This window comes from Symphodus melops (genome assembly GCF_947650265.1).
Source record: "Symphodus melops genome assembly, chromosome: 10".
NCBI classification, from domain to species: Eukaryota; Metazoa; Chordata; class Actinopteri; order Labriformes; family Labridae; genus Symphodus; species Symphodus melops.
In genome coordinates, this window is record NC_136700.1 from 16,160,180 (window position 1) to 16,172,857 (window position 12,678).

General features: G+C 40.9%; 1 protein-coding gene across 1 annotated transcript in view; it reads right to left on the reverse strand.

Annotated features, from left to right (window-relative positions):
* Nucleotides 1-12,678, reverse strand: part of zbbx (zinc finger, B-box domain containing) — a 47,479-nt gene that overhangs the window by 13,018 nt on the left and 21,783 nt on the right. Inside the window, exons 10-16 of the mRNA XM_079353222.1 lie at nucleotides 11,417-11,567; nucleotides 8,753-8,844; nucleotides 5,535-5,656; nucleotides 5,252-5,310; nucleotides 4,506-4,573; nucleotides 2,975-3,670; nucleotides 2,822-2,881 (exon numbers count right to left, since the gene is read on the reverse strand). Coding sequence (XP_079209348.1) covers nucleotides 2,822-2,881; nucleotides 2,975-3,670; nucleotides 4,506-4,573; nucleotides 5,252-5,310; nucleotides 5,535-5,656; nucleotides 8,753-8,844; nucleotides 11,417-11,567 — 1,248 coding nt within the window. The remainder of the gene's footprint in view (nucleotides 1-2,821; nucleotides 2,882-2,974; nucleotides 3,671-4,505; nucleotides 4,574-5,251; nucleotides 5,311-5,534; nucleotides 5,657-8,752; nucleotides 8,845-11,416; nucleotides 11,568-12,678) is intronic.

Here is a 12,678-nt window from a genome sequence, read left to right on the forward strand (position 1 = left end):
CATGCATTGTTGTGTCTTATACTGAGGGAATGAAGGACAATATTCAGAGTGCAATTACCTCCCTGTTTGTTGTAACATGTCAAGTATATGTGAAAACAAAATGAATATTTTGAAAGATAAATAACTCTTTTTTATATAGTTATAGTCTAAATTGGCTTTGACGGACAGGTAAATAAAAATATATAATTCCTGTGGCGATCCCCAAGCATTTTATTCATACGAACTGTTTGCCTACTGAGAGTTGTGTTCAAATGTAGCCTGGCGAATTGTTCTATCAACAAAGACTAAACTGCAAAGACCCCTGTGGATCCCTAACCATAAATATGGAGTCTTCTTTATTCTTTGAAACCCAAATCATTGTTTCCAGAAAGATTGCTTGGGTTCTGGGAAATCTTACCATTAAAACGTATGGAGTCAATGTTTAATAAACGACTTCGTGCAGACTGTATGAAAGGGGCGGACTGGTTGGACAAATACTAGCAGTGCACAGGAAAGTATGTATAGGTGGATACTTTTTATATAAAGCCTTCAAAATTAGCCCTACGATTTTACGATTCTTCAAACATGCTGTAGCTAACGCCGGCGACTGGTTGCTCAGATCACAGTAGCTAGCTTTGGTCATTGAAAACACCAGCAGGAACAGCCAAGCAGTCGCTTACTTTTAGCAAAGCCACCCTTTTCTCTGCTACCAGCTCGTCTGAAAACACAGGTCGCTTTTCCATCCCTTTGTGTATGTTTTAATGGGGTATGGGGTAGTTCTCTCTCTTGCTATGATTTGGCCCTTTATCTTAAAAATTGAATTATGCACAACAAATAGTAACTCTAAACATGTCTCTACCGCTGCTGCAATGGCCGTTGCCATTGACGACTGGATTAAGGTTAGTTAAATGTGCTTTAATGTTTCAGAAGTGCCACTCAATGGACACTAATGACTCATGATTTTGAAACCTCAAACTTAGCAATTGTTTTCATTATTGCAACTTCACCTGGTTGTTTAAAATAGTCTTGTGTTGTATAAAAATGTTAAATACATAATTTGTATTGCTTCAAGCAGACTTATTGAGAAGAAAATCCACTTTGGCAGTGTTATTGAACACATACTTTAGATGTATGTTAAGGAAACCTGAGTGTCTATGGACCCACACATTTTTAAATAAATCCATCCAATCCTTTCTTTGTGGTCTGCATAAGCCTTACAACTCAAAGAAAATTGCTCTGTTTCAAATTTTCTCAACTTGTGACACCACAAGTTGGATTGTGGTAAAAAACAAAACAAAAACACCCCCAAAAAAACGGTTGTTTTCTCAACCCGTCGACTCCACCCCCAGCCTAAAGCAAAACGTTTATGCTGGCCCTGCCATCTTATTCTCGCCACAGAGGAGTGATGTCTACTGGGAAAACTCAGGGGTGGCTCCTTGCATTTAAAAAGACACACGCCAAAACAGAGTGTTCTGACAGAGCTTATATATTTACAGTATATAGGGTCACAAACCTCCTTTGCTGCTTAATTCACGTTATATTTTGACCAAAGCACAGCAAAGATGTTTCATTTAGACCACATGGGACTGTTTGGAAAGGTGGAAATAATAATATGTCCTCTTTAAAGCCAAACAGGAAGCCTCCATTATCAAGTTCTATCAAACTCAGTGAAGAACTTACAAATTCAACACTACCTCCTTTTTCTTGTTAGTTGGTGAAAATATATCCTACTTTGAAACTGAAGGATATATGCCAACAGAAATGTATATTAAATGCTAATATGCCATGAAAATTATCTTTGAAAATCATATGTATTGAGATAAACCTGAAAATTGTATGAGGTTAAAATTGGCAGATGCTTTCAGAATAATAAGGATATTTTTCTTCGTCCCAATAGGGACCACGTGCAAAGAACTGTATCCTTGGCAAACATGTGAATGTGGGAGGCTTTATTTGTTGTTGTATTGTGGTTGTACTGCCTGATGTTCCAGTTAAAGTCACCGCCCCCTTTCAGAAACACACTTTCAGTTTTGTTTTTGAAGCTAAAACTTCACCACCATCACTGAGTATTGATGCATCATTCAGTTAAGAAAGACAACAAGTTCAACGACTGGCACCAAATGTTCCGCAAGAAAGTCAGTATGCCAGTTCAACAGGAAAGGCAGGCAACTGATTGGTGCCCAAGACCAGTTGGGGGCCCCTGAGGGCTGACAAATGTTAACCAAAGCTGTGGCCCAAAATGTGCAAATTTTACAATGACAGTAAACTCCCGAAGGGGGCCCCATCTGACAGCATTTACTCTTTTTGCCTTGCGAAGCACTGCCTGCATTACTGCTGTAAAAACAAACGTTTTTCTATGAAAGTCAACAAGGAAGAATGAAGAGGGACTTATCTGTCTCTGCAAGAGAAAAAAGAAACAGGGTAAAAAAGGAAGAGGAGCAAACTTTGGGACACTGGCAGACATGTTGGTGATGAATGCTGGTTGAAGCGCCCCCCCTATCGTTTTTTTGCTTTGGGCTCTGACTGTGATGACTGTTTAAAACGACTTTGGAAGGCAACTAGTTGATTGCAGTCGATGTTTTGTTGCGTTTACCCCTGAATAGAATAACGTGCAGAATGTAGACACTAAGATATGTCATCCTGAGGCCGTTCTCTGCCCTCCTCTCTGACAGGGAAAAGCTCCTGCTGTGAGGAACTTTTGCAACAGAGCAACCCAGGACAATTTTAGGGGCATGTTCTCCTGAAATGTTCTATCATTTTTAAGGAGTTTGAAATGGGTTAATTGGTGTTTTGTCACAATTAATACTTGTCAGTTTGCAAATTTTGCTCATGAATCACTAACCTATGGAAAGCTCCTCTTCGTCCTCTGCTTTCAAAGCCCAATGAGAATCCTGGGTGACATCTAAGTTGTGTGACAGAAGTGATGGGATACAGTGAGTATCCTGTTGTGATGCAGTAAATCCATGGCCACCAGAGTAAAAGGTAAAGGACATACAAATTGGAACAGCCTCATTTGTTGGAGTTGACGCAGGTCTTGAAGATGCACCAGGAGGGGATCTTACGGCTTGACATGGTTCCAGTCTTCTTGGCAGGTTTGGGCTGGGAGACACAGGTGACTGAGGCAGCTGGAGTTGATGATGTGATAGGAGAAACTCTGGGTCACAGAGAAGGGAATGTTGGGATTGCCTTTGGGATGGTAGATTGCTTGGGGATAATTGGGAAAGCCTCACTGATGAGAGTGACTGTGGGCACAACTGGGAAAACAGGGGTTGTACTTGTAACAGAGATGAGTCTGAGCCTATTTGTGGTGGGGTCGATTGGTTAACTGTGGGCAGCACTGGTGACTCAGTAGAGCTTGATGGTGATACTATAAATGTAGACCTAAGAGAAAAAGATATGGAAGGAGAAGGGGAGAGAGGCCCCTCTGGGATTGTTGGCGTGGCACTCGCCAAAGGAGAGACATCACGCTGAAAAGAGACGGGAGAGTGTGAGGACATCGGGATCCTGGTTTGATCTTGCAATGAGAGAGAGGACACAAGTTGGGGTGATCCACAGTCAGGTTTTGATTCATGGACTCTGGGGGAGCGAAAAGGCTTTTGTGTCATTATGGTCGGTGTCTTGATTGATTTCTTTAAAGCCCTTGGAGTCTCAGCAGTGGAGCATGCAGATGACTTACTTTCAGAGGATGACGCTGTGTAAATGATAACAGAAACAACAATATGGAGATTAGCTGCCTTTGTGGACATGCAGTCACATTTCTTTTTTTTTCCATTTGAAAGCACACTGGAAGAAGGATAATTAGCTTTGTCCTTGACTAAGGCTATGCTGAAGGCATAAGAGCTCAATGCTGAATAATCACCAACCAACCAATTGATTTGTAATATTTTGCAGTAAGGTCAATATTTCCTTCACCTCATGAAACAACTTTCTCAAAAGTGTGACTATAAATACTCTGGAGGGATTGTGTAATGACCAAAACTGGTTGGCAGCACTTATTTCACACAAGGTAGAAGTTTTTACTGGAGTTGGCAAAAGTCAAACAAATCATTCACGTTTTATTCCTGTCTGTTTACATTGACTTTTTTACGCTCTGAATATCCTCTGTGCATTGGAGCCACACGACTCTTCGGCCTCTTATGTTATCTAAGGTTTTTTTCAAAACAGACACCACTTAAAGCATTCTGATTTTTGACCACACAGAAACTACAGATGCTATCACAATACGCTAGTCTAGGTTTCTGTAAGTGTGCTAAAAAGAGATGTGTGAGTATAGAGTAGCATGTATTGTGTTTCGATTAGTTTTTTCTTTCATTATTAAAAATGCGTATTTGGATATTGTTTGTGTATTTAACTGTATTCCTTGAAACCCATCTCAAAACAGAAAATAAAAACAGCGAAGATTTTCCCTCAACTCGTGTAAAATACAAAAACACTAAACAAACAGCTAACATGGTGTTGTATGTCATGTTCGTGAAGTCTGAATTTGGAAATATGGAGCTTCTTAGTTTATTTGGTGGCGCACTCACCATAGGTTAAGGCTGTTTGGGGAACTGTTGCTCTTCCATTGCTGAGGACTTGCTGACCAGGGGGAAATCTGCATGACAAGTGAGTGTTTGAGAGAGGCCGAGTCCATCTGTGTCAAATAAACAAAACTTTCCTGGTACTGACATTGTTACACAGTTATCAACTTTGTGATAGCTTTAACAGAAATAACTGAAATAATAAAGGTTAATTCAATTCTAGAGCAATGTTCCTCGCAACCTGGACAACTGACACCAACCTCCAAAAACTCTGCTCTTTTTCATTGTGTCAAGACGTTTACATTTATACATAGGCCCTACTGTTTCCTGTTATATCAGGTGAAGGAATTGAATGAGTATATCATCTTCTTTTTTCTCAAAATTACTCGAAAGCAATTTCAATGAGGAAGATACAAGAGGTTTTTTTATTTATTTTTTTATATACAGGCTTCTCTAAAAATGGTATAAATTGCTCAGTTGGTTATGTGCGAGGTGTCCTGAGATATGAACTCACCTCCTGTGTGCCTGATTACACAATCTGTATCTGAGGCAGATTTTTGATGAGTTTCACAACCTCGATCACATAGTAAATCCATATTTCTAAATATTATTTTAGAATTCCCTTGTATGTGAAACGCCTTGTTCTCATGCAAGTCCATGACTTACATAAGGTTGCTTAAAGTTGTGCACACAGCCCACTTTGGTTGGCACAGGTGAGGTCACAGCAGATACATTTTCAATTTCAAACTCACTTATTATTGTTGTCTCTCCTCTCTTCAGAAATGAAAACTCCATCCATCTCTCTGTCTCTCTGCAAAAGAAAAAAAAAGAAGAATAGTGATGTTACACCTGAAGGAGACAGAGAGGAACAGAAACAAAGAATTAGCTGGTTACTCTGAAGCCTTGCCAGCAGTAATAAGTGTGTGTGTGTGTGTGTTTGTGTGCTTTTTCTCAATTTGCACCATCTAGATTCCCTGTGTATCTTTATCTCTGTAACACACTTGTGCTGAAATGAAAAGTTTCACTCATTCTCACTTCATCCAGGACTTCTATGATGAGACACGATTCAGGTGTGGTTGTCTGAGGATCAGTCCTGCCCCTGCTGTGAGGGACAGCAAACAATGATGCAAAGTAGTGCCGAAAATCCTCCTCCTCAGCTGAAAACACACACAAAGACACACACATCAAAGAAAGGGAAAGAAAGTTCATTTTTTGTTGTTTCTGCCAATTTTTTTTTTATAAATATATAATTTTCATCTGTTTTAGGTTGTTTTGGTAACTTTGGGTATAAAATATCAGTCAATGAAATAAATGAATAAAGTTGAATAGATGACAAATTCTTTGATGACAAAACATTTTTAAAATCATTCAACGTTTATGTTACTGTACGGAGGGTGAACACGTACACACTTGAATGAGACTAACACTAAACAGTAGGTTTTCAAATCGAATAGACAATAACAGAATTTTGATTGGTTTATTGTTCTTTCTTATTATGTATTCCCAACTTCAAGCTTATAGCAAACATCCTCATAACGTTAGGACGAGTTTTCTGAAGCAATGCTGCATTATTTGTTCAGTTTGAAATGGCAGCATAATCGGACAAACTTTTTTTGGTGTGTGTTTGCAGAACCTCCAATCCGATTGTTTTTGTAAGAGGCCATCGGACATGTGAGGATACCTGACAACAATTAGGAAATAGCCTTCTCTTACACCTTCCTCCCTCAAGGGATCAGAGGTCAGGGTCAAACGCTTCACCGTCTCTTTTGCTCAGTTATCAACACCGTTAGAAGTTGCTGATGCAGCAGGATAAGGATGGAGATCTCTCTACAGTGCTGCTCAAGAAGTCAGCAGACATGTTTTCAGTTTGTCTCTGTGAACATCTGTTTGCACTTGTGAAAGGAAATATCCAAAGATTATTATTATCATAGATCATTATTATTTCAGCTCATCTAGAAATTCATGCACTCATGCAAACAGTATGGGAGACGACACGCTTTAACCAAACAATCCAGCAACAAGTGCCAATAATCAACATACCGTAGGATTTACAGTAGGTTAAAACTAGCAGTAATTTACATCAATATCAAAATAAATCCTATTGGTATGTGGAAATTCTTCTTTCCCTGACTTGTAATTTCCTCACCCTCATTTGAGTCAATCAGAAAATGAGCGCTTTTGACATAATGCATGGCAAACTGTTTTTTTTATTATTCATGGACACACGTTGCCCACCCATTGAGGTTCAAAGAAAACTGTTTTTTTTATTATTCATGGACACACGTTGCCCACCCATTGAGGTTCAAAGACAAGAGAGGAGGAGAAACGCGGCAACCTGTTGTCATCATCAGGCGCCAGAAAAGTTTGAAGCAGGTGGAGGGAATAGTTTATCAGTTGCTGAACAGCTTTACATTTCCCAAAGACACCGCAGTCTTCCTCACATCTGCATATCACTGAGCAATGGATAATCAATTATTAAACTAGTTCTTTTTGTTGGTTATTTTTTGTTTTTTAGTTGTGCAGTTAGATAACCTAGTTAACTTCAAACTATTCCAAGACCAGTATACTTTGATTTGCTTATGTTGTATGTTCTCCAGTAAAAAAAAGTCTGCAAACAAAGCAATCTTCCTTGTGATAAGAAAATGTTGCATGAGGAAGTTCAATCAGGTCTTTCTCAAATATAAACGTTTGGTTCGAGGTCATACAGTGCTGCTGGCTAAAGGCTTGTTGGAAGTGTGAATGCAAGAAGTGAGCGAGTGATTTGTCTGTTTGGAATGGGGTTTATCAAAGTGCAACCGATGGTTGAATGGAAGGTATTATTAAAGATGCTGGGGCGGGGAGAGAAAGAAGTGAGAAAAGTACAAAGCAGCTTCTATTTTATTTTATTTTTAAAGAAAAGGTTTTAAAAAGTGTGAGTTAGAACAATTTCATGAACTATATTGTCACATTTAGTTCTTAAGAAAGCTCTTATTTAACAGGCAGTTATAAAATGCAGCTTATTCATTTTGGACACTCCAGGTTGCAAGAACTGGGCAGGTCATTGTGTTTTTTGTTAGGAAGCACAGGGAACCATTTTGACCTGGAAACTGTCTTAAAGCGACTCCACTGTTTGTGATAGACAGATATGAGGAAAAGGGGGGCAAGTAAAGGCCTGGAAGATCCTAACAAGGTCACGTTTGGAAACGAATCTTGATCGATGTTATGAGAGACAGTTGGCAGCCCCAGGGTCCGGAGGTTTGGCAGGGGAGAGATAACCGTGGTCTACCCCATTTTCTGACAGCCTCTGCTGGAGGCCAGACAGGCAGGACTTTACCCTGACTGATGAGCTCCAGGCCCTGAGACCCAGACTGCAGGGCTACCCCAGGCTTCCTCTCCCCATGCCTCCGTTCCTTACAGGCAGAGTGCAACCTGTCAGGCATGAGCCGCCTCTAACGTACCTCTGCTCACACAATTACAGGCAGTGATTACCCGTCACACTGCCGGGGATGAATGGGCAGGCACTGACAAGGCGATCCACGGAGAAAGAAAGAGGTTTTTTTTAACCTTTGCTATCATGTTATTTTGTAAAGGTATGTGGGGGTATAAACAGAAGAAGCTGCAAGGGCATATTGCTAAAAAAAGCTCATGGACAGACAACAGAGCAGGGTTAGGTAATGTAACTCATTCCATTACAAGATTACTGCAATTAAAAAGTAAAAAGTAACTTGTTACAACTTCTTTCTAGAGTACAAAATCAAAGCCCGTTTGCAGCTCTTCACCCGGTTCAGGCAGAATGTAGCAGACTGTACGTCTGCCTTCGAAATTATGTACTATACTGTCATTGTACAGCCTCTCTTACAGTCCGTGACCTGTAACTCTGCAGCCTCATCACAGGAACGACAGACGACACATGTAAAAAAAGTGAAAATAATGATTTTATTTCCCCAAATCAACGCTAACCTCTTAGTCATTTTTCCTCCCTGAATAAAGTAGTTAGACACGCACTCTGACACATCTGAAGGGCTGCAGCTCCCTGCTCAGAGGAAGAGAAACAGACACTGACAATGCTTCTGGGATTGTTTTTTTTGTTTTTTTAGGCAAAAAAAGGGGAGAGGGAAATGCAGCATTTCCCTCAACAAGTGGGTACTTTGTAACATGTTGCTCTCAACACTGCAGAGTGCATTTGTGCCTGTGTGCACGTGTGTGTGTGTGTGTGTGTGTGTGTGTGTGTGTGTGTGTGTGTGTGTGTGTGTGTGTGTGTGTGTGTGTATCACCTGTAAGGAAGCTTGTGGTCTCCTCCTCGGTGTCTGGGATAGGTTGTGATTTTAAATCAAAGGCGTAAGGAGTAAGGGCTTCAGTCGGTGTTCTGGAAGTGAAAACACACATTTCATAGGTTGCATGTTCTCTTTCAGATACTGGTAGACATGTTGGTTATTTTCAAGCAGATGACACCTCAAGAAAAAGTCAAACCTTTCCACTTTTCCTGAGGAGCGCGAGTGAGAGAGACTTTATGAAGAGCTCCAGGCTGCTCATGAGGGTTGACTCGGGAAGTGTCTTACAGTTTGTATCTGTCCTTCTGACTTAGTCCTTACCCTCAAACCTAGATGTGTTTTATCTTTCCTCTTTCTATTTAATGTCGTTGTATTTAATTCTGTCCCTGGTGTCTCTTTTCTGATCCTCGGCCTCTCTCTGAAGTCTTTGTTTTACTTCCATACAGTACTTTACATGCAGATGCCTCACTAGTCTCCGGTTGTTTGCATTGAGCTTTTCTCCACGTTTAGTGATCCACCAAACACAAACACCCCCTAAAACTTCCCCTATGCTGTTAAAGGTCACTCTACAGAATTTAACTATTTGCATGATGAAGGAGTGGGATTGCAGAAGTCAGATATAGTGAAATTGGGAGCACACTTGACTGATCACCCTACAATGAAGAAATGTATAAACCAAAGAGATTCCAGAAAGATAATTATTACACTTTTATTTGCACTGAAGACAGCCAGTTCAGTCAGTCCACATTTGTTTTGCAAGACAAAGTGCTTTATTGCCTGAGTTACTCAAACCTTCTTAGTTTCTATTTCTGTGCTCAAAACTTCAACTTTTTGGTGAAATCAACTCCAGGCCTTAGACTTGTTGAGCTCTTCCTGATCAGCCTTAACTTCATGACACAGATGTCATTTTCCATTGAGAAAAAAAAAATATACATCAATAATGGTAATAAGTGACTAAAAAAGTCTGAGGAAAACAACAGATTTGTAAACAACGTACAACTATTAAACACAATGAACAAACAAGACTTAAATTAATATAGTTGATTTTTTTTAATGAACTTGATTAGAGGCAGCTCAACAAGCTCAAGCACAGCACCTCCAAATGTTTAAAGGAATTTCCCATTTTTTTCAAACCAATAACTGTTCGGCTCTGCCCTCACTCTTTTCACATCATCATGATGAAGCAACGTTGTCACTCTTTTTATTACTATTTTAAACTACTTGGGCTTAGTCAGGCGATTATGAAAACAGCATACGTATATGCATTATAGTTGGAGTATACTTCAAAAAAGGAAGCCCCTTTTTCCTGTTAACTAAAATATAACCTCAAATTAGGCTAAATCAGGGTTTTCCATTTGGCAGAACGAGTTACGCTCTGACAGGTCAGGGAGGAGCCAGTTCACAGCTCTGCAGTGTACCTGTGCAGATTTGTATTTCGGGGTTCAGTGCTTTGATCACAGACACTTTCACTAAGGCAGTTGATGGAAGGGCGTGCATTCACTTCCAGAACCAGCACAGGAAATCAGATGGATGCCCCCCTGGTCCCAAGCTTACTCTGTAACATGCAGGCCCCCCTCACAAATATAACAAGGTGATCGAGTTTATGACTCTAATATAGCTGAGCACTTTAAGACAATTCTTTAAAACTCGTTCCCTCTCCACACTCCTTCTCTCCGTTTCCCATTATTATAGAAGCTTGTTAAAATTCAGACTCCCACTCTTTCTTTTCTGCCAGGCAGCCAGTCTCTCTGTCTCTCCATTAAGCTCTGCCACCATCAGCGCTGCAGGCTTATTGCACTCTAGATTGGCTCTCTAGTCTATTCCACAGTTAAAGGCTGCTACGGCTTGGGACTCGGTGCATTCCAGCTCAGGCAGTCAGCGGGCCTAAAACTGCACTCTGCTCTGCTCTCCTCTAGCTTGCTCTCCTGTGGACTCCTCAGCCCAAAAGTAGCCGCTTAAATAAAGGGCTGTAATAATGGGACCTGCCGAAGCCAGGCCCTCAGGCAGTCTACTGCACAATAAGCGCGAGACGCCACTTTGTACGCTGTTGGCGATGGAGACGACAGGAGAGGCTGCCGCGGTGAAGGTGTGTCCGACGTGGAAACTGTGGGTCCACATGTGGATGTCGCCATGTTCCCAGTAATTAAGTGGCGATAAAGGGGAGGTGTTCCCCCAGTGAAATCTGGATGTGTTGGTTCAATTGTTGCCATGTCTTTCTACTGCATTCATTTGATTTGACATGTAGACATTTTTTAAGGGCAGAGAGTCAATGATATAGAAAAAAATATAGAAAATTATAGTAAAGTAAAACACAGAAGAACTCATGCAACTGAGTAATACGTGAGTCTTTCTGCCTTTATTTTTGACATAGTTACGAATGTCAACCTACATCATAGAATAATAAGGTGTTATTAACAAGTTAAATTATTCATTGTAATTGAACAGAGTCTTAAGTTTTGATTGGTTGAGTCCTGGTGATAGCTTATATTCAAGATAAACATATAGGCAATTAAAAAACTTTTTTCGAGAAAAAAAGGAAGGATTTTTGAAGTTTGAAGATCTTTTTCAGGCATGATGAGCTTCCAGTTTGACCTTTAGTGTGAATCATGTGACAGGAGCCTACATGCTTTAGAGTGTGTATGTGTGGTGCAGCCTATTGTTTGGTACCTGCGATGCTTTTTGAGAAGCAATCGGTCCATGTAGGTGAGGCTGTTTCCTGTGAACTCCACCCTGAAAGGTACCCTGTCTTCGTTCACTCGTCCTTTGGTTGCTTTGTCTGAAGCCTGGTCAGTCTGCGTCGCCATGGCTGACACTGAGACTAGAGAAATGTGGAAGAGGGGAGAGATCAGAAACACACACACACACACACACACACACACACACACACAAAAGTTATGGTAAAGAAGAGAGGAGGAAGAAAAGAGAAAGAGAGAGTCACACAAATGTTGAAAAGAAGCAGAAACACATCATTTGCCGGTTTCTCAACACCTTCCTGAAAACACCTCCCTTCAAGATGTGAGCAAACACCTTGTCACAATGCCACGGGATGCCAAAACAAAAACAGACGGGAAAGAAAGAGCCCCCTGGGAATAAGAAAAAGATGTACACAAAATAAAAGGAACATTGTAAGTGCATACGAGAAAAAGGAAAGATAGAGGTAAGAGAGAGAAATGTTATGATTGTACTCCAAGTCCAGGCACTTTGGCAGTCCACAGTGGCAGCTTTAAATTGGGCCTGGGTGCCATTGGCCTGACAGAAATAATTAGGGCTGGAGGGGCTGGCAGCAATTTGAAGAGCAGAGTGAAGTGAGAGAGGAGCAGAGTCTGTCCAAGCAGTAAAGCAGAGAGGGAGGCCTAATAAAAAAGCACAAACACCTAGATACACACACACACAATCTGGAATAATAGTGCTTATAATATACACGCACGGAAACCGTAACGCACACACATGCAGACACACACACACACACGCGCACATGTAGAAACACAGTAAGTGTGAAAGGGCAGAGAAATTGCCTGACGCAATGGAGCTTGCACACATAAGCATTGAAACTGCCAAGGCATTTAGTGCTGTGGTGTGGAGTAGGGCCACCCCTAACGCTCCTCTAATTATCTCAATACGCAACAGCCATGGATTACCATGCTCCTGCAGTGGTAAGCAGTTTCTACGAGGCCCTAAAAGATCAGAGAGAGGAGGGAGGAGGAGGGAGGAGGAGTGCTGTGGAGAATGTCCAAAATGGGATTGAAGGTACAGTAGGCAAAGGTAAATTTAATAGCATTCAAACCGTTTTGACGTACCTGCTGTTAAGTTGATGGCAGAAGACTTCGTGCGAGACACTGTTGTCTCGTTGTGACTGCTATATTTCATTTAATAGCCGTAATCACATGGTTGAGATAGCTTTTACATTCAATGCACAGAACCTGTTCAAT